Source organism: Octopus sinensis, linkage group LG5 (genome assembly GCF_006345805.1).
Source record: "Octopus sinensis linkage group LG5, ASM634580v1, whole genome shotgun sequence".
In the NCBI taxonomy this organism is placed as follows: Eukaryota; Metazoa; Mollusca; class Cephalopoda; order Octopoda; family Octopodidae; genus Octopus; species Octopus sinensis.
In genome coordinates, this window is record NC_043001.1 from 43399092 (window position 1) to 43426377 (window position 27286).

At 33.9% G+C, this 27286-nt stretch overlaps 1 protein-coding gene across 6 annotated transcripts; it reads right to left on the reverse strand.

Moving 5' to 3' along the window:
- Positions 1-341: 341 nt before the first annotated feature.
- On the reverse strand, positions 342-24517 carry LOC115211834. Of its 6 annotated transcripts, XM_036503358.1 has the most exons (10): positions 24347-24517; positions 17528-18741; positions 16703-17353; positions 13934-14015; positions 9412-9529; positions 7457-7546; positions 6627-6753; positions 4414-4520; positions 2271-2520; positions 342-1004 (listed from the first exon to the last, which is right to left on the reverse strand). In XM_036503358.1, the coding sequence occupies exons 2-10, from the start codon at positions 18426-18428 to the stop codon at positions 955-957; spliced, it is 2376 nt and encodes a 791-aa protein (XP_036359251.1). In that variant the 5' UTR covers positions 18429-18741; positions 24347-24517; the 3' UTR covers positions 342-954. The 6 variants fall into 6 exon arrangements, with proteins under 6 accessions (XP_036359251.1, XP_029636408.1, XP_029636406.1 ...); XM_029780548.2 differs by having other exon boundaries at positions 16703-18741; positions 24392-24517; XM_029780546.2 differs by having other exon boundaries at positions 16703-18741.
- Between the last annotated feature and the right edge of the window lie 2769 nt (positions 24518-27286).

Below are 27286 nucleotides of genomic sequence, written 5' to 3' on the forward strand. Positions count from 1 at the left end.
ATGGTTGCTGTACATGGCTGTGACTTTGAACTAGTTGATCACCTTTCCTATTTTCTTGATTTGGTCTCATCTGTTCCACAACATGAAAAAACACTTGGCTGGGAAGCAGTATTGCAGTGATGATGTCATATCTGCTATAGATGACATTTTTTGGCCAACCAAATGAAAGCTTCACCAGCGAAATCCAAGCTGCAACACCAATGGAAAAATTGTGTGGATCACAAAGAGGATTATGTTAAAAAATAAACATTTGGGACAACTTATGAACTTTTCAGCCAACCCTTGTATAGTAAACAATATTTTTTTGCATGTAAAATCATAAAAATTTGGGAACAATCAGAGAAATATTTAATATTTTATTCAATTTAAGAATTGAAATCAATTTATCATCAGCTTATTTGACATTTATTTAGGTGTGTTATTACAATGATGTTACATTTGAAGCACTTAAGCAGTTCAGAATAAACCTATGCACAAATGTAGCTGAAGGGTATCCCATTGTGTTGGTTTATGAAATCACGTTTTTGATCATGAGGCAATTATTGTTTCTATACATTTTTCTTGAAAAGTAATATCCTAACAACATTTAGTCTTGCACTCTGTTGTTGTACAGTAAAGTTGGGTTCTCTTGTTCTGTGAAAATTTTCCAAAATCTAGGGTATGATTTATTTAGAGAATACATTCTCTTATGAGTTAACATGGATCTGATCTGGGGAGTAAAAATTAATTTTTTTTTCGATAAAAAAATAAAATAAAAGTTATTCAGATTAGAAACCTAAATACAAAGATATTACATCTTCAAGCCTAATAGTAGAATCCTCACTTTAAAAGTTTTTTGATCATTACTTTCTCTTGTGTGATAGCAAAAGTAAACACATGATCTAGTTTATAATCATTTGGCTTATGTTGCTAATCCTTTCAGGAAAACTTGCTGGATATAAAAGTTATATATCCTCACTCATGTTTGAATGTATCGTTTTCCAATAACGGATGTGGTTGTATATCTGTAAATATAAAGAAAGTTTAAGATTTAGAATATTGAAAATGCTTGCAAGGACATTTTATTCTAAATAATTAAAATAAGTATCTGTTTCTGAACATACAATATAACAGTTATATATACATTGAAATGCTTACCTTTACTTGAAATAGACCATAATGTCTACAGATGTAAGTAAAGTGCAATTTAAAACATGAAACTGTAGAGAAATTGAATAATTCCAGTTGATTGTTCCCACTTTTGGTTGAATATTTTACTTCCTTTATACTGTCATTTTTCTCCTCAACTTTCATAACCTGTTTCAATTAAATTTCCTTGATGTCTGATAAATTTTTAATTGCATTGTCTGCTGACTCTATAGACTCATTTCAGTTGGCATGTCATGTTACAATGTGTGCCATTTTGCATTAGCTAACATAAATTTGTATCAAGTTACCTGCCAACAGCAAGCTCTTGGAGTAGTTTCATTGCTGGTATCCTCAATTACCATATATTTCATGTGAGCAATTAAGAGGGATTCAAATTATACTCGCCAATTAATTCAATGTTAATGAGATTAAAACAAAGTTAAAAGAAGGCTAGACCAGTGTGCTGTGGTACACTGGTGTGTCACAGTGTAACCTGAATATAATTTTTTTCCCTATACTTTTAGTTATATTTTTAGTTCAGGTGTGTCACCAATTTTGAAAAGAATATAAGTGTACTGCAAGTGAAAAAATGTTGTGTAGCCCTGAGCTAGACTGAACATGTAGAAACTGTAGTCCAATAATGAAATTTACTTGTGTTAATGTTAAGCTGTTAATATGGTTGCTTCAAATCTCTACTGTTGTGAAGGTGCATAGTCTAACAACAGTGCTGCAATATATAATCCTCTTGTAACCATCCAGTTTTTTTTATATGAAGGACTACATTGTTCCATGTGTTTTTGCCATATATATATATATATATATATATATATATATAAAATACAAACAAGTGCATAAGGTATGTGTATGTATATATATATATATATATATATATATATATATAAAATACAAACAAGGTGCATAAGGTATGTGTATGTATATATATATATATAATATATATATATATATATATTACATACAAGGTGCATAAGGTATTTGAGGATGTACCTTTTTTGGGTCATTGCTGCATTTTTTGCTTACTCTGTATAATCTTTGTTTCAGATGATTCTGCTAATTCACCATCTTATTTGTAAATGTACTTCTGTTCTTATAGGAAACAATGACAATATGAAACTGTTATTTACCTTGTAGTTCTCTAACTACCTTATTGTGGTAGTCTTGCAAGGTTTGTACCAATTTGCATCGTTTGGAAAATAATTCATGATCTTTATCAAAATCATTTACAAGAGTCAAGCAGGTCTCTCCTTTGTCAGATTTATCTGTGAACATTTTTTTAATATGTTCCCATGATGCAGTCTTCAGAATAATACTAATGACTTCAAAATCAGAAAATTCTATGGCATACATCAAAATATTCTTGCCTTGTTCTTTATCCTGGAAAAAGAACAGAAGATGATGAGAAGATTTAAATGAATTCCTTTCCAGCTGAGAGTGAACAGATCTCATGGATCTTAGAATAGCTTGAGTACAAATTGACCAAGACATCACAAAGCCCTATATATAAAAATTAGTATTTCTTTCATTTTGTATAAGCACTAAGAAATTTGATAACATATACTTCCAAAGTTACCTATGATACTACAGGTAATATTATTTCACTAAACACAATTGAATTCTTGATTCTTTCTAAATTAGCACAAATAGGATCCTGAAATGGTTAGCTTGTAATTACATTGTTATAAAATTAATAGTGTTTTCATCTTTTATATTGTTTAGCTATTAAAGTAATTAATTTTACCTAGTTCTTTACTACCCACAAGGGGCTAAACACAGAGGGGACAAACAAGGACAGACAAACGGATTAAGTTGATTACATCGACCCCAGTGCATAACTGGTACTTAATTTTATCGACCCCCGAAAGGATGAAAGCAAAGTCGACCTTGGCGGAATTTGAACTCAGAACATAACGGCAGACGAAATATGGCTATGCATTTTGCCCGGCATGCTAACGTTTCTGCCAGCTCACCGCCTTTAGTCATACACTAATTACAGTATAGCTCACTGGTTACAAATGTTTACCATTCAGTTGGATTAAAGTAATTAATTTTACCATTAGACTAAATGTCACCCTAATTTCTTGTTGAAATCACTCCTCACATTAATGCTTTAGTTTATATACTTTATACGTTCACAAAATGAAGTTATTTGTTACGGTTATGCAGTAATGGAGTTGAATGAATTTCCAACTGAATGGTAAACATTTGTAACCAGTGAGCTATACTGTAATTAGTGTATGACTAAATGCTAGACTTACGCTAGCAGTAAATATGGAATGGTACAGCTCATAACTATAAATAGCATGAGCTCACTAACCAGTATGTTTTATTAATTTGATGAGTTGAATTTTAATCCAACCATTCATGTTAAAGAACAGGATTTAAAAAAAAAAAAATTAATTGCAATAAACATAATTGGGGCAAAGTTTATTTGAGCATAATGGAATTCAGCACCATATGTAGAATTGTGAAATTAAAATGCTGAATTACTGTTCATATGGTCATAATGAGTTTCAATTCTTACTCTTTTTTATGTTGTTTCTCTAAATAAAGAGCTATACTAGTTTCAGTTTAGCTGAAAAGTTCCTCTCCTCTTTTACTACAGTTGAATAATGGGAAGGTAATTCACTTGTACAAATCATAATTTTTTTACTTGTTTCAGTCATAAGACTGCAGCCATGCTGGGCACTGGTTTGAAGAATTTTTAGTCAAATCAATTGATCCCAGTACTTATTTTTTTGTAAAGCTTAGTATTTATTCTATCAGTCTCCTTTGGTAAACTGCTAAGTTATGAGGACGTAAACACAATGACACACACACACGTGAATATGTGTGTGTATATATATATATATATTATATATATATATATATACACATATTATATATACATACATACATACACATATACAAATGAGTATATGATGGGCTTTTTTCAGTTTCTATCTACCAAATGCACTCATAAGGCTTTCGTCAGCCTGAAGCTATAGTACAAGACATTTGGTGAAGGTGTCACACATTGGGACTGAACTCGGAACCATGTGATTGGAAAGCAAGTTTCTTATCACACAGCCGCACTCGCAAAATGTTTATATTTCCTAATATCATATTATCCATATCAGCATAGAAAACTGTTTAAAAGGAAAAAAAGAAAATTTATAGGAAAACCTTTTTTTTTAAATTCCAGATTAGCATTTTGTTTGAATGTTGCAATGGTTTATACCTAATTTCAGCAGTTAAAAGAAATACAAAATATTAAAGATATATCTGTACCTTACATGATGGATTTGCTTTCATTTGAATGAGTTTTTTGATTATGAAAGTCTTGTCTGTCCCAGCTGGATGAGGAGCTTGAACAGCACAATGAAGTGCAGTCTGACCTGTAAGTAAAATATATCATACATAAAATCAAAATTAAGATGGTCAAGCCAAAAGTACAATGGATACATGATGTAATTTACCTTTTATTAAAAAGAAAAACAAACCTCTATCAGGAACATCAAGCTAAAAAGCAGCTCCATTCTTAACTAGCAGGACCCATGAATATATTCTCAGAATAATTGGTAAACTTATTGGGTCATTTCTGAAAAGTTTAACCAGAAAATTTGAACGTGTAGCCTGTGTTGTATCTGTATAAAAAGATAGTGACTCAGCTGCTACTCATTGAATAGTGAAGGAAATTGGAATATGATGATTACTTAATGCACTTCATATATATGCTTTATATAATTTATGCACAATTTTATAGACCTAATACACAGTACTCTCCCTCTTTGCCTTACTCTCTTTTTGTCTCTCCTTTTTCTTTCTCCTCTTTTTCTCTTGCTCTTCACCTTTCTCTTTAATCTCATGAAAGCATTACAAACGGGCTAAGTAATGGAGGAAAAAACTTAGTCAAAAAAAAATTATATATTTGCAACTGTTCTTTCTGTTCACGATGTGCATTCAGTTGTGAGTGCTTTTGATCTTCCATGAACAAGCAAGACAAATTTTGCTGCAACTCTTTTCATTCAGAATTCCTCACTCAAAATTCATTGGCAGGAGCTCCAGGAAACTCCAATCATATCAACAAGTTTGTCAATTGTTCAGTGACAGTCCTCTAAGATCAGTTCATGAATTTTCATGTTTTCATTTGTTCAGGAGGTTTACGGTTGCCCTGAATGAGGTTAGTCCTCAAACAAGTAATCATTCCTAAAGCATGAAAATCACTTGTAAAGTTGTGTTTTGTTCATGGCAGCGGCCTTGCAAACTATCTGAAGCAGGACAACTGTTTTGGCCTCCGTTTTCCCCAGCAGAAAACAGAATTTTACGAAAGCACACTGTTCTTTCATTTTAGCCATCACAAAAATTGACAAACAGGGAAGAAGCGCTGCAAAACAAAGACACACCATGTGGCAGTATGACCACACCCAACACTGCCAGTTAGCAGACTGATGCCTGAAGGTTGTATCAAGTGGGTTCCAGCAGCAGAAGCCTGAACTACAATGGGCTTGTCCCGCAAAAAATGTTTCTGGTTCTTTTGGGTACCCCCTTATACATAGCAGAAGTGCTGAAGTAACTAGTAGCTAAAGTAGCAATGAATGACAAACTGAGAGTGGTATATAGGTTTTGCTATTTAAGTGATATGAAGCAAGTTATGATATCAAAACGACTAATTTTTGAGAAGGTAGAAGTAAATTTGAGGATTATTATCTCTTGAATCAAAAGGATTATTATCTCTTGAATGAAAGAGAAGTACAAGTATATTCTAAGAATCATAATGTTGCATGACAGTGAAATACAGGTAGTTAATGTAAAGAAATCAGTCACTTATGATCAATTAAGGAAAATTTGACTTTCTTGTCACCAACTTTCACCTGTTTCCCTATTGCAGAATACTGGAAACAAATGAGACTGGTTCTATGACCATGACACTCAATTGCAACTATCACATGCTGTCAAAACAGAGACACACAAACACACATGCATGTATATGTACAACAAACTTGTTTCAGTTTCCATCTACTAAATCCACTCACAAGGCTTTGGTCAGCCTGAAGTTATGGCAGGCAATACTTGTCCAAGATGCCACACAGATGCAGGTAATACTTGTCCAAGATGCCACACAGATGCAGGCAATACTTGTCCAAGATGCCACACAGATGCAGGCAATACTTGTCCAAGATGCCACACAGATGCAGGCAATACTTGTCCAAGATGCCACAGTGGGGATTGAACTTCTTATCACAGTCATACTTGTGCCTACTCAAAGAAATATTTCATCTTTGAGAAAATTAAGTATCACATTTGAAATGACATAGAACTGAGATGCATGGAAAGTTGTAATGTTCAATACATGATTGCATGGGAAAATATGATCAGAGAAAAATTGATGATGATAGATATCACCTACATATGAAAATATTAAACTGAAATCAAATTTGAATAAGGAATTGAAGATGAAAATGAAAAAAAAAAATAAATAAATAAACAAAAGTTTCCATTACCATCTGAGTTCTTGATATCTAAATCAATGTCTTTGGCTGTTAAAAGTTCTTTCACTAATATTCTTTTTAGTCTAGAGGCAGCCAGATGGAGAGGGGCTTCAAATTTTGAACTGTCTTCCTGAAAGCTCTGAAAAAAATTATAGAAAGTAATAAGAAAATATGGAGAAAGTATTTATGGATATGAAAGAAAAAATATTTGGTGGATGAATTTAAACCAATAGGATGTAATTATTAAAAATATCTACAAAATATGACACAAGGAACAATATCTGTAGTAGTAAACTATTGACAACATCTACTGTTTTGTACTCAGAGCAAAGCACATAATACTGCATGACTCAGTTTTCCTGATTTCACTTCACATTTGAGTGGTTACTAATAACAAAGAAATGTTATAAAGAAAGAAAAGAAAAACAATATATACAACAGTATGTATATATCTAAATTTGTATAATCTATATCACCCACATGATTATGAATAAATAGGTGGCAAATAGAAAAAAATGTAAGTTTATTTTAAATGAATATCTGAATCTTCCCTTTTTTCACTTTAATAAAGAATTAGTCTAGGATATCACAGAAAAGAAGTAGATTCTTATAGACTCATATAGTCTAATTTAAATACATGATTCAACTTTTGAATTTCCATCAACACTATTTTAATATTTGATAAATCTGAAACATTATACCAGTGTTAGGAAATCAATATGGTATTATTATTTAGTAAAATACTGAAGAGAAATATTTTGCATATCTCCTTATGGTAAGAAAAACACTGATTTTTATGGATAATGTAAATTCATTTTAGGAATTGAAAGTCAGATTTTTACTTTTGCTAATATGTTGACGTCAGCTCCGTGATTTATTAAAATATGAACCATACTTGGAAAATTTTTTATCACAGCCAAATGAAGTGCAGTCTGAAACAGTGAAATAAGTCAGATGTTACAAGATGTCAAGTGTAGTATTACAGTTTGGTTGCATTGAAACAATATAATTTGATAACATTACCAATATCTAGATAAATATTCTAGACAAGAACAACAATTGTTGGGGTTAAGACTCACACTACTGATCACATAATCCTAAGTCCAATTCTTATTACAGCTATTATATTATGTTCTTGTGTAAAACACATGCTACTTGATACAATCCAATTTACTTGATCTCCAGGACATCTATCTGCAAAAAAGATTTTTTCCCACAAAAATAAAAATACCCCACTCAGGCTAGCATGGGAAAGTGAAAATACAATGTAATTTTTAAAAAATTCAATTAGATGCAGCTAAGCTCACTTTCTAACCATGAGGTTTCTGGTTCAGCCCCACTGCATGGCATGTTGGGCAAGTGTCTTCTATTACAGCCTTGGGCTGACCCTATACCTTGTGAAACTGTGTGGAAGCCAAGGTGCACACACACACACATCATCATCATCATTCAATGTCTGCCTTCCATGCTGGCATGGGTGGGACAAACAAATATATATATATGTATATGTTTACATGTGTATGTGTCTTTGTGTTTGCTCCCACCCATCTTGCATGAAAACTGGTGTTGGTTTACTTACATCCCCTGTAACTTAGTGGTTCAGCAAAGGAGGCTGATAGAAGTACCAGATTCAAAAGATTAGCACTGGGGTTGCTTTGTTCAAATAAAGCCTTCAAAGTGGTGCCCCTAATATGGCCACACACAGTTCAATGACTGAAACAAGTAAAAGATAACTAACTGATATAGTTATATAAACTGTAAACCTTAAAATTTTTTAAGGTAGCAGACAAATACATTTATTTAAAGTGCAGTCATGATATAATACATCTTTCATTAAAAGCGCTAAGCAATATTTTGATAGGATTACTTTGTAGAATTACAGCCAGCTGAATTGGCATGTTGTACATTTCTCAGATAATACATTAATAATTGGTATGAGTATGACAAGTACTAAACTGTATCTTTAGAACATATATTTAACTCTGAATTACTGAGTCTATCTAGCTATAAATACATACCATATACAGGTAATGCTCCCAATGGCTTATAAGGCAATCATTTTTCTCTTCTCACATCATATCTGGCCAAAATATTTACCTGTTTTATATTTAAACAGGACAGACCTGATCTCTCACATCTACCCTACAATGTCGTTCTAGAAATAAACAATCACATCATCAAATTCTCTTAGCTACAAGATAACACATGATTAATTCAAAAAACAATGTGAATAAATAAGAATTACATTTGTCAGAATAATCTGAATGGAAAAGGGTTAATGTCAGTAATGCTATAATTGAAACTACCATTTTCAAATCCAATTTACCATACTAAAACATTAGATATGAAAGAATCAATAAGGGTGCCATTACAAGCTCACTCAACTTGTAAGAAAAGTAGCAAAATCTCTCTCAAATCACATCATTATCATAAACCCTGGAGATTTCTGTCTTCAGTCCTAAGATTCTTAGGACCAATTACCCAGTTTCCATGGCATTGATGCACCACCCAGTCCAGGAATCAAAACCAATCTTGTGATCATGAGTACAACTCCTTAACCATTAGGTCACATGCCTTCACTTCTCAAATCACACCTCACTGTTTTAAAACAAGTACTACATAAGGTCAAACAACAACATTGAGGTCATTTCCATGGCAAATAATTTTATATTGGGATTGTTAGAAATATTAACACTCAGAGACAAACTAATAGCATCTAAAAGAATAATATTTGCAATATATCTACACTTACATTTGAGGAACATAAGAGGATTGGAAATTATAATTAAAGATTTACCTGTTGGTAATCGTTTTTGAAGTTAATGATATGTTGTTTAAACTGCAACTTATCCAATTGTTTTAGCAAAGCCTCCAATAAATATACATTATTATTTTCTGCAGCTTCATGAAGATGACTGTAATAAAACCAATACAATAATTCATAAAAACAGCTAATAATGAAATTACAAGTAATTTAAAACATTGACTGTTTACATGGAATCACAGCAAATTTAGAAATTCTTGATGCTACGATGCTCTTCTATCATGATATGTTACACAATCATATATGAAGGCAAATTACTAAAGAACTTAAATGCACACACAATTACAGAACATGTTATAATAACTTTCAGCATTGCATATCAGTGAAAAAAAAAAATGTCATCCAGATCTGGACAAATTCTTTCTACACTCACCCAGAACTAATAATCTAAAGCTTCCTCACTAGATGTACTGTTTTCTCAAACCCTTTAAAATGTCTAACAAAAGAGACTTCATAAATTGGGTTTATACCCTCCAATACCAATTTTTAAAAAGTTAAATTTAGATTTTCAAGCCTGTTCTCTGCTGCTTATTAGATAGCTCCTTATTACAATGAGGTCCTTCAGTATCTTCAAAGATAATATTACATACATCTTCAACTCCAGACTTAAAATGAAGTAATGTCATATCTTTACATTAGATATTTCCCCCTTTCTTTTGTAATTTACAACAAAATAAGTGGCTGCTTGAGGCCAGTTTTAGAGCTAGTTTTATGGTCTTGTTGAGGATGATTTTCAATAAAGAAAACATTCTTAGATTCACATTCCCTTCTTTGTATTTCCTCATAACCCACAGATACAAGGAATTGGTCAACAAGAGAATGCTTAGGGTTAGTTTTAACTATACTTTCAACATGAAACAAATTAGAATGTACAAGCCCACCTCACACATTGAAACCAATTACTGATGTAGGTGCAATACTGCATGTTTTGCTCAATGGATCCTACAACAGAGAGGCCATTATACACAAGACAGAAGTCAATTTTTTAGACACAAAACTATACCAATAACTTAAAGTGGTATATTGGTATGATAGAAGGGCTAGTTAAAAGATTTCATAACCAAACATCTATCCTCAGAAACATTGAAAAACAGAATGTAATGAAAATAGCAAACAATATCTGGTTACTGACAGAAGTCTTGAAGCTAGGACATAAGCTGAAGAATTGATGAAAAATGTTAACCATTATTAGCTAAGTGTTGTATTGGCACACTTGTTGCAAACACAATAAGTTTGTTTTAGGAAAATGGGCATAAATCCCTAAATGATGAAATATTCATCCAGATCTTGGCAGCAAGAGCTGAGATACAAAACTTCTATTTAATAATTTAACTTCAATATTGATTACTGATTCTTTTTAAATATATATTTCTAATTCAACAAAGTACCAAGGGTGGCAACTTTCCAGGTTCTTAATCTATTGAATTATACATATATTTCATGAGATGTACACAAAACAGTGTCTCTATTCCTTCTCAATATATTCTGGCAGATTCAAATGTGGCTGTCTGATTGCTGTTATGTTCTATCATCAAAGAATATCTCTCTTTAGATTATATATGTTCATAATGCACATGATTCACAAGAGTTAAGAGGCTTTGAGATATTGTGCTGTCTTGAGCTTATTTTGTGTCTCCTCAGTCTAAGCTCCTTGGACCAATGAACCTAACAAGAGTACAGGCTTGATGGTATATGTGTGTGTGTATAAATCTATTTCCTATGCGTTCTCAGTGTTTATAGCTCCTGCACATCTTCCACACACAAAAACTACTTACTCTACAAACCTTCCAGTAATTACACTACATCTCATGTCCAAATTTTCACCATATGGAATTCCTGTTAACAACTTTTCTACATATTGAGCAGGGCTACTGACTTGATGGGGGCGGAATCCTGTTGGTTTTTCTCCTTGTTTGAACTTTGGTCTTTACTAAGCCCATAGATATCAAGTTTTGCTTCCACACTTGGAATTTCTTTTCTAATTTTGCCACAAATTCTACGAGAACGAGGTCATCAGCATATAGCCAGTCTGTTATAGCTTGGACGACAACAATGAATAGGAGGGGACTGAACCTCAGCCTGTATTTAAAATTTGTTGCTCTACACGGCTAACTCACCTTACTGACAGCACCACTGTACGTGACTTATGTGGCTTTCATAAGCCATTTGTCTATTTCTGGCTTCTTCAGAAACCACTGGATTATAGAATGAGGCACTCTGTTGAAGGCTTCATTTGGGTTGACCATCGCCAGATGCAATGGTTTACTTTTTGCTAAATACTTCTCTTATGAATTATGAAGATGGCATTAGTTATATTTATTCCTGGCACAAAACCAAACTGCATATCATCTAACCTAATCCTGGACTATAACTCTTAGCTTTCATACTTCTGCAAAGCATCTCCTTTACCTTTGTAACAACAGACTATAAAGCTGCTACACCAGTCTGTGTGTGACATCTTCCTGTATATCCTGGTTAATTATATGGGTGACCAGGCTGTATCCTACTCAGCCAGATATTTTTAGCAGTGTTTCGTTACGGAGCAGGGACTTACTCTGCCCTCATGTCCTCAATTGTTTTATCAATCATACTGTTGCAACTAGAGTAGTTGGGTCCATATTGGAAAGACCTTCTTTCTTTCATGTCTCATGCAAAAAGCACCCAGCACACTTTGTAAAGTGGTGAGTGTTAGGAAAGGGTATCTTGCTGTAGAAACCATGCCAAAAGAGACAATTGGAGCCTGGTGCAGTCCTCCAGCTTATCAACTCCATTCAAACTGTTCAACCCATGCCAGCATGGGAAACATGTCAACTGAAGATGTTGATTGTGCGTGCGCGCGTGTGTGTATGTATGTATGTATGTATGTATATATATATATATCCTCCAGAATGTTTATAAACAGAAAAATCAGTAGCATCTATTACCTATTTTGTTTCCAATTTCACAATGCCAATACATGACCTCTCCTGAATTGTTCTTTTTGCTCCAACAAATCACCATTACATGTATATAGTCACAAAGTGATAAAACTTCCCAAGTAATCAAGCCTAATAAGGTTGATGATACTCCTGTTACTCCAAGTAACACAATCCTGAGCTAACTCCTATATTGTCTATACTCATCAATCTTATTCTTTCTCTAGGGATCTACCTGAATTCACAAACACTGTATTTCATTCCTAAGAAGTGCAATTTCTCTATGACAATATTCACTCACTGCCTTTACTTCCTAAATCCCAAGTGAGAACTCCAACTTTTCTCTCCACAGTAACCATCAATACAGTTTCTGTCGTGGCACTCCATTGGTTACAATGATGAGGGTTCCAGTTAATCTGATCAATGGAACAGCCTGCTTATGAAATTAATGTGCAAGTGGCTGAGCAATCCACAGACATGTGTACCCTTAATGTAGTTCTTGGAGAGATTCAGCATGAACAGAAATAGAAAGAAAGAATGAGAGAAAGTTGTGGCGAATAAGTACAGCAGGGTTCGCCACCAACCTCTGCTGGAGCCTCATGGAGCTTTTAGGTGTTTTCGCTCAATAAACACTCACAACTTCTGGTCTGGGAATTGAAACTGCGAGTCTGCTGCCCTAATCAATGTGAAATAAAGTGTCTTGCTCAAGGACACAACACCTCACTGGGAATTGAACTCATGACCTTAAGATTGTGAGCCGAATGCCCTAAACACTAAGCCATGTGCCTTCACACAGTTTCTATACCTAGATTTACTGGAGACTTGCTTATCATACACCAGTAGTTTCTCCTTTAAACATTCAGTAAAGGCAAGCATTGTTGTTGCACTGACAAAGTATTCAACTGTGTCTGGTATGTGAAACTACTAGCTAAATTGAATGCTTATTTGTTCCCTCCATCCCTTATTTACTGGATTAGAAGTATCGTTAGATTGCGCCAATACTGCAAACATGGTTGTGTTTCCTCAGACTGACACTCTAAAATCTGGTTTTCTCAGTGTCAATTAGCTATATCTGTCACTTTTTTTTCTGTACCTTGATGAAATTCTTACTATTGCCATACATGCTACTGTATTTTTATACACCCTTTCACTTCTCTCTAAACCTTCAAATACAACTTAGACATTACACAGTCTTTATAATTCTTGGCTAAAAGCTCTCAAAGTTATGACAAATGCTAGGCTTCACAATCTCTGATCTTTCATGCTTATCTGACATATAAGGCAAAACTGCATTGCAAAGATTATGGGTCCTCTTTAGGACCAGAAATTACTTCAGCTTTGATCATTTGGTGAGCCTTTATAAAACTCAAGACTCACATTTGAGTGTAGTTCATATACTTAGGACAGCTGGAGGTATACATACAAACATTCAAAACAGCTGAAAAAACCCCCTGCTTTTTTTTGGCTGTTCTGTAAAATATTCTTTCATTAGTATGGTTAACCAGTAGCTCAAAGATGGCTAATCCATTTTTTCTAATGGTCTTCCAGGTTTTTTGTTACCATTTCATAAAATTACTTACGTGCCACTCCCACCAATTTTACGAAAGTCCTCTTTAGTCAAGCCATCAATTTGCTGTTGGTTAATATTTCTTTTTTGTGAGGCTGAACAAATATAACGATACAAAACAATAACTATATTAAAAACATAAACATAATAAAAGAAAACTGTACAGAAGGTATCAGGTCTATTATTACATCTACAACCATCATCAAATGGTTGTTTACAAGGTGTCAGGTCTAGGTTTAGCACCATGGTTGAGCATTTCACTTTGCAATCAAATGGTTATGCATTCAATCTCATTGCATAACAACTTGGAAATAGCTTTTACTATAGCTTCAACTAGACAAAAACTTTGTCAACAGAATTTGCCAGGGATAAACAGAAGCCCCAAATCACCATCTAAATGCATTTTGTTTATCAGAGTTATTTTGTTGAAATTTGCAACACTTTCAGTGATTGCCTCTTGCCTATCAGAAATCGTGTGTCTGTCAATTAGAAGTAAGGGTGATGATGACCAACAGGTTTGTGTGTGCATGTATCCTTACCTACTCTCCTAAACTACACACACATACAAGCAGCAAGGTCTCAAATGGCTTCCATAGTGAAGTGGGAGAGATAGTCACTGAAAGATTGTGAATACTGATGAAAGAACTTTGACAAAAAAAAAAAAAAAGAAGAAGAAGAAAAAGAAGAAAAGATTGACTATTTAACGAGCAATTAGCTAGTCGGATAGATATTTAACCAATTGACTGATAATAAAGGAGTGGAATTGAACTGGTGCATGTGTTATTAATATTGGTGTAATGACTCTCTAGAAACAACAAAATTTGTTTCAACACATGAATTCACATAAAAAATATTGCAAAACAAGTACAAAGTACATACATACATATATCTATATATATAAAACTCTAGTTGTGTGAGTGTCTGTCCCCTTCGATTTAGATTCCTAACTCCTCCCACATTTTGCGGTGCAGTTTAACCAAATTCGGGTATCTTATAGTCGTGATTCATATCGAGCCCGTCTGACTATTAGCGCGCATCAACGATGAGTCTACGATTTTAAAAATAATTTAACATAATTTTTTATTCCATTTTAATGCATAAAATGCATCGTGTGTCGATGGCGGCGGAGTTGGCGTCCACGCTCACAGCTGCACCTGTTTGCTTCTCCCCCTTCCCTCCCTCGTGAAGCTGTGGGGAAGGGAGTGTAAAGAAATCAACGTCGTAATGCGTTGTGAAGGAAACCAGCGTTCTTTTAGAACAACGACTTCATGGCTTGAAGACACCAAAACAAAAATGGCTAAGAAAGCCCGAATTTATAAGGGAAGTAACTCTCTAAAAATGCTTATATAGTTATTTCCCTTACAAACCCGAGCAATGCCGGGCGATACTGCTAGTATATATATATATATATATATATATATACACACACACACACACATATATATATACACACATACATGCATATATATAAATATACATATGTATATATGTTTATATATATATATATATATATATATATATATATAGAGAGAGAGAGAGAGAGAGAGAGATTAGTGTAAATGTGGTACCAATGCTTTTCATACAGAATTTTAGAAATTTCCAGTCATTATTCAACTGTAGATAGGATAACATTGACATGGCAGCCATAGATGGCAGGTGAGATTTTGTATAGGACCAAATGGTACAGACAAAGGGTTAATTAAATAGGTAATGGGAGGTAGTCATATTGGGATTATAATAATTGTGTTGGGTTCAGTCCCACTGTATGGCACCTTGGGGCAGTGTCTCCACTATAGCCTCAGGTCAACCAAAGCCTTGTGAGTGAATTGAGATGGAAACTGACAGAAGGCTGTAATTTCTCTCTCTTTCTCTCTCTATATATATACACACATATACAGGTATGAAAAAAATGTGACTTTCGGAAACATTTTTTCACACTAAGAGTTGCTGAAGCATGGAACAGACTACCGGCATCAGTTGTTAGTTGTTGGAGCACTGCATCCTTCAAAACTTCCATGCTTCCTGAGATTCGCCAACACTACACCTGATTTTCTCCCCTCCATACACAAGCAAGCATGTATCTGACTCATACATTGTTCGCTTTCCAGACATTTCCACATTACTGCATGTACTTTATATGCACTTTTTGACAAGTTGTGGTGCACATGAACACTGTATACAATAATTTCATCATCATTATTATTATTATTATTATTATATGCTGGTGCAAGCCAGAAGGAAATATATTTATTTATCAACAGCTATATAAACTCACAGGCCTTCAACCAGTGACTAGTTTGATAAGTGCTAATGCACAAAACTCTTGGATCTTGAGTTACTCTGTTACGTCTGCTGAAAACATGGGAACTTAAATCCTGCCCCATGAAAATCTGATTGATAAACAGCAAAGTCTCATGTGTATATAATGTAACAGTAATGTTTTCAGGTAAATGAAAAATTGTAGAGCAATACGAGTAAAAAAAAATGAGAAGATAGATGGAAGAGAAAGTATTTTAGCGGAAATAAATTTTGTTTCTTCTTAATGTTGTTAATGTAAATATGGCAAATTATAAATCTCATGAAAAATTTGAGTGAAGACCAATTTTGCATATGCATATGTGTCTAAGGCTGAAGAGAAACAATTTTGTAATAGTTACACTTTCAGTCAAATAAAAAGAAAATGCGTTTGCATCAACACACACACACACACATGTATTGCAAAATAATTGCAATAATAATCAGATTTCAAAGTTGTAGAGTATCATAGTATTATTTCTCTTACCTGTACTACTGATGCAGATTACTTGCATTGGGAAATAAATAAAATTAGGATTAGATGTGTGAGGCATTTGATTCTGATAGGAATTTGGAAGTTGTTCCATGTAAGGCATCTCCATGGTAATTTTACTATTGTAGCACTCAGTTGTCACTTTAAAACTGGGGTCAGAAATGGGAAGTTTTTGACAGCCATTTGACTGGGAATTTAATGCTGAACATGCTTCAGGATGAACAGGGGAAGGAATAGTGCTGTCATCAGAAGGAAATTTAATATCCAGACATTCATATACAGCTTTCAACTCTTCTAAATTTTCAGTCACATATGATGATATATTACAATTTTCAGAGTTGTTTACAGTGATTTTCTCCTTTTCAGGATGTGTTTTCTTTCTTTTTTCTGAAGTAATTTGTGATGGATCATGGCATAAAATCATATGAGTGCTTTTGATACTACTACTAGAAGTATAACTAGTTTTGAAATTATCGCTATCATTACATCTACAACCATCATCAAATGGTCGTTTGCAAGGTGTCAGACCGTTGTTATTATCTTTAGAGATTTCAGGAGTTTGCAGATGCTTTAGTCCACGAGAATTCCAAAAAGGTTGTGAAAGTGAAAATTTATCAGAAAACTCATTGTCTTTTGTGACATTATAATCATCATCATCATCTTCATTGTTTCCATTATCATCAAGTGTAATTTCATTGAAATCTTCTATATGCTTCCAAGGTTCATCTTCCACAATTTTCTTTCTGCTGCTTATTTTTAGGATATTCCCAAATTGCTCTGTAAGATCACTAGTATCAGATTCTGTGACATTATAATCATCATCATCATCTTCATCGCTTCCATTATCATCAAGTGTAATTTCATTGAAATCTTCTATATGCTGCCAAGGTTCATCTTCCACAATTTTTTTTCTGCTGCTTATTTTTAGGATATTTCCAAATTGTTCTGCAAGATCACTAGTATCGGATTCTGTTGAGTTTACTGACAAAGAGCTTAAGGAAGAATAATCCTCAAAGGCGGAGTCTTGAGAAAAAGAGTCCTGAGAACAAGGGATATCTATAATTTCTTTTGACAAGAAACAATTATTATTTATACAAGAAGACAGAATCGCAATGTCAGAAACCTTTTGTTTTTCACTAGATTTGTTGGAAAGGACAACTGATTTTTCATCATTCTCATCAGTAGGAAACACTGTCTTTGGTTGATAGCATTCCTCCTTACTATTATCTGTGACACAAAAATCCATGTTTGGTGTTTTGATATTATTTTGAAGTAGTTCAGTTTTATTTCTGGAACCTTCTTTCATGTCTGATACACATTTTTCATGTGACGATGAAATTTGGTGTAGTTTATTTTGGAAAATGTGATTTGGAGGGTATGATTTCATTGTAGGTATTTCATTGTCTAAATTGGAATTTTTACATACTTGTGAATTTAATTCCTGGTCCAAAATGTTATTTTGATGTATGTAGGACTTCAGTTTTGTTACATTGATACCAGAAGTTCCATTTTGGAATAATTGAGATTTAGATGATACTGTATCAGCAATATTTAATGTTAATTCTTTAAATTCATCACCATACTGGTTAAACTGGTTACACATGTAATCATCTGAGTCTAAGTCTACCTCAATATATATCATTTTGTTGGAAGACAAATAACTGGAAGATTTGGTATCTTCTTCAATCATGCTTGACATTTTCTCAGAAAGGCGAACCATTTCTACAAATTAACATTTGAGAGAAATTGGAAAAGGCAATATCGCTTTCAGCTAAAACTTTTGAAATGTTCAGAAAACATCTAGAAATCTCATTGATAACATTTTAAAACAGAAAGCTGATATTTCTTGTAGCTATGGAATGGTATTTTATACCAAGTGGATTTTTTTGCATCACTGTCCAACATCTTTAAGATAGTACATCTGAAGAATGTGGCTAATTTTAAGTACTTAAATCTTTCCCACCCAGAAAATAAAAATCCTTTCCCAGTACAGGGAATCAGCCTGGGAATATTTTGCTTTCATTGGTAAATATCTAAAATAGAAATATAAAAAAAAAAATCAATGATTTTAGCATTTAATTAATAATGAAACCAAAGGTGTAAATGCAATAACAGTAGTGGGTAAGGTTATGTCCAATGATCAACTAATAAACTAGATGTATAAATCTAATGCAATGTCCTAGAGACAATCATAAAAGGTTCATTAATTAATTTTATATTTTAAGTGAATGACTGAAATAATAAAGGTTAGAATAAACAGCAGATGGATTTTGAATTCATACCTTGCTAAAAGTGTCATTGTATCCTTGGGCAAATACCTAATTCTACTTATCTAAGAACAAATTGAAAAGTAGATCTCAACTTCTTAAAGTAATAATACATAGCATTAAGCATTGAGGCTACAGAAGTATGTAGTTAGTGGAAGGGACTTAACTTTCTGTTATTTCTGTCTTTTTGCAAGTTGAATGTTCTTGCATTTTCTGTACTCACTCACAATCACTCATGTTTACTTCATCATTCCAGTTTGGATTAACCCTTTCGTTACTGTATTTATTTTGGGATGCACTGTGTTTCTTTCAATTACTTTAGATATAACAAAGACTTTAGTAAAATAACTTACCTATCATTAAGCTGGCGTTAGGAACATAAATTGTGACTAAGGTTTGGTGGAAGATTTTAATTCAAAACTTATAAAAACAAGACATTTGTACTCAGAGCCAGTTTCAGCTGGGTTGATAACGAAAGGGTTAAATAAGTATATGAATTGAACAGTTCATGAATTTTGACAATCCCAATACAAGATCCCTCAAAACTTACATTTGGATGGACAAGACAAATTTAAGTGATAATCTTAGAAAATAGATTTTAAAAATGCACAATAAATCGCACTTGAACAGTAATAAAGTACTACAATACACTAGCAATGCAAGCATTCAAGATGATAAACCAGTAATATGAAACACATGAATATAATAAACAGATAATTATTATTACTATTCTAGACATCAGCTTCAACACTTCCACATATTCCCAAATACTATTATTGAGGACTCAATCTACAGAAGACATCTTAGTACACAAATAAAGTTAAAACAAAAGAATCACAACAATGTACCCATTCACCAAAGTTAACTAATTAAAATAACATGGGGCAATGACCTTGATTGCTTACTTTCACTAGACTGTTGAAAGGCAATAGAAAATTTTTAAATCTCAAAAACAAAATGACAAATATACACCTATGATATTTAAGGATTGAATGAATTATTGCAATAACAACTCAGATAGCCACAGATCCTGTAATTTATGCATCACTGAGACTTGCCACACCCACTTCTCTAAAGACTCCTATTAAACATTTTGAAAGAGTCACTTTATGACTACACAAGACCTTCGAGGTTTATTGATGCTTCAACCAATGTCATAGCCTCCAGTACCCTCTAAGACAATTATTGCTAAAAATTATGCCTTAATCATTCTTTGACCCCATTCTCTGTTACAAACAAATGATTTTCCAAAAATTAATTTATAACATAGGCGTAGGAGTGGTTGTGTGGTAAGTAGCTTGCTTATGAACTACATGGTTTCGGGTTCAGTCCCACTGCGTGGCACCTTGGGCAAGTGTATTTTACTATAGCCCCGGGCCAACCAAAGCCTTGTGAGTGGATTTGGTAGACGGAAACTGAAAGAAGCCCATCGTATATATATATATATATATATATATATATATATATATATATATATATATATATGTGTGTGTGTGTGTGTGTGTGTCTGGTTTTTGCATGGTATCTACGGCTGGATGCCTTTCGGAACATCAACTCCTTTATAGAGCGTACTGGATACTTCTTATGTGGTACCAGCAGCAGTGTGGTCATCAAGTAACTTGCAAGACAAGAAGAGTTTAAGACTGCTTGTCTGTAGGAAATTCCTTATGTTAATGACCTTGTTCTTGCAGCTGAATATGTAGTAGAATTACAAAAGAAATTCCAGTATGGAAGTAAAACCCTGGAATCAAAGGACCTTTAAATTAAGTCATGAAATAGCTAGTGTGCAGAAAAACACAGGATGATCCTGTTCAACATATAGAAAAAGTGTGGGTAGAAATTCCATACAGTACAGTATATCCAGTGCAAACTTTGGACACATAAGATGTACCGTGGAACCACAGGAAGGTTCACATGGTAGTGAAACGTGGGCCGTGAATGTAGAGGACATATAAAGACTAGAAAGAAATGAAGCTGGCATGCTTCACTGCATATGCAATGTCAGTGTGCAAGTAAGACAAAGTGAAATTTTGATAGAAAAATTGGGTAAAAGAGGTGTCAAGTATAAGAGAGAAGACTGCACTGGTATGGTCATGTAAAGCAGATGGGTGAGGACAGCTGCATAAAAAAGTGCCAAGAGCTAAATGTGAATGGAACCTGTGGGAAGAAGAAACCCAGGGAGATTTGGAAAGAAGTGGTGCAGACCAACCTTAAGATGTTGAGATTCATGGAAGAGATGACTAAGGACCAAGATTACTGGTAATATGCTGTGCTCAAGGCCCATCCACCTAAGCAAAAATGAGGACCTAAAAGTAAATTGTTTATGTCTATGCCTCCATACATAATCTATCCCTGTCAATTCTTCCCCCACAACTCATCTTCCTTATGCTTTCCTCTCCATTACTCTTCTTACTATGGCACAACTCACTCAGGTACTTACAAAATTATTTCTAAATATCAAATGGCTAGGAGTAAAATAGAAGTCAAAGGGATCCATAGGTGAAAAATGGTTGAGAAACCTTCTTCTACATCCTCTTCCTTTAGTATTTACTTATAACTCCTCCTTTACCTTCCTGTTTCCTTCCAAATGGATGTCAACATTGACCACGCTTCCACTCATCTTTCCTATTCATTGCATTTACCCCTATCACCAACCATAAGTCACTCTCCTTTCACATTCTTGTGAACTTACCAACCCACTCACCCACCCTTTCTGATCACTTGTCCCTATTCTGTTAATCCTCTTCTACCTCGGAGGTAAGCCCTGGCACCGCATTATCACTATCTCTTTTATCTTTCCAACTGATGTAGCCATGTGTCTACTCTACAGCAAAGACACTTGTTTCTGTCCCTCTATTATACTTTAACCTCTCAACATTTGGCATAAAACTACTTCCCTCAATACTATACCCCAGCCAGTTAAGTGGTCTTGTTTAGTGGGTTATATGATGCCATGAAAAATAGCACTTAGTACATTCTAAAGTGGTTGGCATTAGAAAGAGCATGCAGCCAAAGCTGATATCAAAACTCAACACAGTTCTCTGGCTTGTCAGATGCTGTTGAACTATCCAAGTCATTCCAGCATGGGGGAAATGGATGTTAAATGATGATTATATTATGCACACACACACACACACACACGTGTTTGCATATTACACTAATTTTTAAAGCATTTCTTTTCAGGTATGTATGTGTGTGTGTGTGTGTGTGTGTGTGTGTGTGCACATATAAATTCTGATATTTGTTTTCATTTGTGCCAGCACTGTAGCCTGTTGTGAAAGGGTTCTGTTACTGAAGTGATTATTGTTCATATAACTGAAGTGACTATTGTTCATATATTGTTCATATAATAGTTTGTACAGTGTGATCATTAAGTGGTCACAATGTTATCTCAATATGGTGAGATAACAGTTTTGGGTAGAGTGTAAAGTTTATTATGCATACAGAGGAAGGTGGGGAGTGCAACTTAAATTTAAGCCCATGTCTGCTTTCCCTTGTTGCTTAATATAAAGATTGAGTCCCGTTAACGAAAAAAAAAAAACCCAGCCTGCTAGGTGTTAAAAACTGTGTAGAAAACGAATATGAAAAAAAAAATTGAGCCAACGAACATGGTAGGGGTGGGGAGGACTTTCGGAAAATTCCCAAGATCCAATTTTTCCTTCATAACTTCGAGGAAAATTGATATATATTGATGAAATTTTATAGAAATACAGTTCAAATGGTACAAACTACGATTATAAAGACACTTCGATTTAAAATTACGATTATAAAGACATAGGTATTGAACCAGTGACTAAACTTGTAGTATTTTGTTGGGATTACCCCACTGAATTATCAGTTAGGTAATTGTTTTTATCAGAATCGTTTACCTTTAAAGAGAAAAAAAAAAACCCCGACGTATACGACAGGTATGTAAAATATATTTTGTGTACTTCTTCCTCTGTTCATTTGGATAAGCTGTAGAAATTGTTGCACGCATGCACAAACACAAAAATTCTCCAAACATTTAGCTGTTATTTTTAGCATATCGAATTTCGTGGTGAGGGTTTCACATGCCGTGATCCTTTTGCAGTTTCACTATAAATCTACGAATGCGGAAACTGACAAAACAGCAGTTCATTTTCACGTTTAGACCGCTGGATGGGGTGACGAGGGAAATGTTGATCAATTTTGGAGTTTTTCATAAATTTGAAATTAAAATGTTTTCCCCAACCCCATATTCTTAATCTCCGTATTTTTTTCATGTAGTTTGAAAAAAAAATTCGAAAAAAGTTTAACATTAAAAATTTGGGGGTGGGGTTGAATTAAAATTTTTGAAAACTTGGTTTTTGCATTTTCGGAATCTCCGTCATCGAAAACATAGGAATCCGGTAAAAGAAAAGAAAAAAAAAAACGTTTTGGTGACCGGGGGCTAAACTAGTTTCTGAAAGTTATGATGGGGAAAAAGAACGGATCGTGTGAACTTCCGACAGTCCTCTTCCCACCCTTTCGGAAAACATTTTCCCCAGAAATGTCTTTATAATCGTAATTTGTGCCATTTGAACGGTATTTCTATAAAATTTCACCAATATATATCCATTTTCTTGAAAGTTACAAGGGGAAAAAAAAACGGAACGTATGAATTTTCCGAAAGTCCTCTCCCTACCACCACTTGCGTTTGCGCAATTTTTTTTTTTTATCATATTCGTTTTCTACAGTTTTTAACACCCAGTAGGCTGGGTTTTTCTTTCGATTTCGTTAACAGGAGTCAATCTTTATATTGAAAGTTTACAAAAACTCTGAGGGAAGTAGTAGAATGCACTCGTTTCATGTTACGTAAAATTCAACAAGCTGTGTATAGTGCAAGGTGTAAAATGTTGAATATAAAATGTAAAATACCAAAGTGTTTCCTTCATTCTAGCAAGTTAGTTCTAAAGAATGGTATATCAGATGGCTGTGTCAGCACATCTGAATTGTATGTTATCCTGTAAACGTGGTGATGTCATTCTATTGCTCAATGAAATACATACAACTAGGGTTTATCTCCAGTGTTCCAATTGTAGCAATAATAATGAGGTTTATGTTGGGATATGTGCTATCAGGACTAATGCTAACTGGGGTTTCATCAACCCCGGCTGGGTCGCTAGGGTGAGGGTGTCTGATGTTGAAAGATCTGAAACGCCTAATGACCCCAGGAACCATCACTGAGAATGTATTCAAGTGCATCACAGGATGATGTATAAGAAAAACATGACGCGTACAGGATTCTTTGTATCTAGCTATAAGAACAAGTGCGTTGCATTGGTAGGATGAGGTTATGGTAGCGTATATGGTATGGTCGGGTAGTGTTGGGTTGGAAGTGGAAGACGATGTGTTTGCAAAAGATCTATACCTAAACTCGTATGTGTATGTTCGCGCGCGCGTAATTTTGTCTCACCGCTCGACAAGTTTGCTGGTTTTCTTTACATCCTCGTAATTTACCGGTTTGACGAAAAAGAGATCGACGGATTATATTCAATACTTAAAAAATGAGCACTGGACTCGATTCAATCGACATAATTCCTGAAACAGGTAAAAAAAAGAATAATCAAAGAGTTGCAATATATGTGTATGTGTGTGTGTGTGCATATGTACATGTTATAAAATTTCACTTATATTTTCCTTCCCCTTTCTTTCTTTAAGACCTTAGAGTGCGATCTGATGGAGATTTGGTTGCAATTTCTGAGGGGTGGGGTGACTACGAAGGGGCTCTATCGCAGGACAAAACAAGTTAAATTTAGAATTTTTTATCGTTCTGAATTCAAACAACGTGCCAAGAGTGAAAAGACAAATAAAAATAAGAGTTTCTAACCTTTGCTGAAATAAATGTTTATCAAATTATTAAGGAATTGAAAAAAAAACAAACGAACAAAAAAAAAAAACACACACATGACAGAAGAACTTTAAATCAAGAATTATTCAAATAACAATATAGCGAAAGAGGAAATTGAATTAAACGCGTCAATTACTTACATATTTTGCTCCTTTCTCAACAATGCCAAAAACAAAAATAAGGATATATATATATATATGTGTGTGTGTGCATGTTTATATATATATGTATATATGTATGTATGTATGTGTTTACATATATATATATATATATATATATATATATATATATATATATATATATATATATATATATATAGTGTGTGTGTTTATATATATATGTATGTATGTGTTTACATATATATATATATATATATATAGTGTGTGTGTTTATATATATATATGTATGTGTGTTTATATATATATATATATATATAACCGGCAGAAAGACTCAATGGCCTATATGTACGTGTATACACTTGAACAGTTTTAAGTTGTTAGTACCTTGCAGTATGTAAATATTGAATGCGAGTTATATTGAAATTTTTACGTCGAAACTCAAACTGGCTGTCCGAAATAAACAAATTAAGGTTACAAGCAACACCATTGGTGGAAAAAAATATACGTCATCAAAAATTTTAACCTCGATAGGCTTCTCCTCCCATATAGAATAATACTCAGGCATTGTACATGTGAATGTCACGTTTGGAATTCTCTCCTTCGTGTGAACTATTATTATGTCTGCATAACAAAAATAACAACAACAATAATAATCATATAACATACTTTGTAAACTCGCGCATGTTTGGACAAGTGATTTCAGTGATCGTATATTGAAATTAGAAAAAAACTTAGGGAATATCATGAATATTTGTGCTATTATAATATAATGAAATTATTGTATACAGTGCTCAGGTGCACCACTTTGTTGTTGTTTACCTGCAAGTAGGCTTTGATGGTACAGATTTGTGATCAAGGACATTCCAGTCGTGACTGTCCCATCTTTTTCCTATGAGCAGGAACCCAACACCACGTTATCCAATATATAGTTTTCTAAGATAGTAAGATGTGATTTTTAAGAGATTCGGCTGCCATTTCTAGCAAGTTGAGCCACCATGTATAGGATTCTTGTGCATTGTTGTTAGTCTGTTATATTTGGTTTGATTTTGTGATGATACCATATCTTACAAATGCTAACTTTCACAATCTCTATTGATCTCTCGTGACGACTTCACATATATAACAGATACCAAAAATGTTTCACAAAGATAAAAACCAACAAATACTTCAGCAGTAATTAGTTGCAAACCTGGTCATACTAAAGCGTTTGACCCGGTCATAAAAACAAACAAAAAAAAGTTTAATAGGTGTCAAACAACTTACTCTAAACGAATATGACAAAAAATGCGCACTCGCGAAAGGGTGGGGGTGGAGGAGAGGACTCGGAATATTCACATCTCCAGTTCACGGCCTTTAAACTATAGTGTTTGACCCGGGCCGGAAAAAAAAATAGTGTAATTGGTGAAAAACTACTTGTTCTAAACGATTATCAAGAACATACACACACACAAAGATAAATGGTTGGTTCACTGCAACATTTAAATCTCATTTCAATGTCGATATTTTTGTCGCTTTGAAACTGAGACTTGTTCACTGACAAAAGAGATGCAACATGAGCTTTTGTCAGGGGTTTGCCATGGTTTCAAAGAATAAAAATATTTAGACACAAACAAAATTTTAATTTTGCAGTGAAAGTAACAGCTTTTGTTGTTCTGGAATTGCTTACAAACATCTTACACACTGCAAATTCTCTTAAATATTCAACCTTACTCTGCTCCTATTTACAAAACTTGCCACTCCTTTTCCTTTTTTTAATTCTTTATGCCGACAGTTTGTGTTATTAAATTCTCTTTAACATATATTTAAATTATTATGTTATAGAAATAATTATAACCTGTGCGTTGCACATTTCTTGGGTACAAACAGCAAGTCCATTTCTTGGGTATAAAGAAGCAGTCCATGTTTTAGGTATAAACAACAAAATTACAACTTATTATCTTCAGACCTGGGTGAGGTTTGCACCATCTCAATCAGGTATTTTTTATCATTGTCTCTCTTCTTCTCTAAAAATTATGCTCAATCCTTCCCTGAATTGTATCACTCTGGAGCTTCTTCTCTACTCATGTCTTTATTGCACATGTTCACTTGCAATGACTCAAGAGGAGCATTAGAACACATTGAATGGTATAATCTTTGGTACACCACTCTCTTCTACTTGTTTCAGTCATTGGACTGCAGCCATGCTAGGGCTTTGCCTTGAAGGATTTTACTTAAACAAATCAAACCCAATGCTTATTTTTTTAAACTCTGGTACTTATTCTGTTGAACTTTTTTGCTGAACTGCTTAGTTGTCAAGTAGTGAGGGTGGGGTACAAAGACACACACACACACATACAACAGA

Excerpts from the sequence above, each read along its gene's own strand:
- LOC115211834 (XM_029780548.2), bottom strand. The coding sequence starts at position 18,428 with ATGGTTCGCCTTTCTGAGAAAATGTCAAGCATGATTGAAGAAGATACC. Across the intron at positions 14,016-16,702 it reads AATCTGCATCAGTAGTACAG|CCTCACAAAAAAGAAATATT; the intron begins GTAAGAGAAATA and ends ATATTTGTTCAG. Across the intron at positions 2,521-4,413 it reads AAGCAAATCCATCATGTAAG|GATAAAGAACAAGGCAAGAA; the intron begins GTACAGATATAT and ends TTCTTTTTCCAG.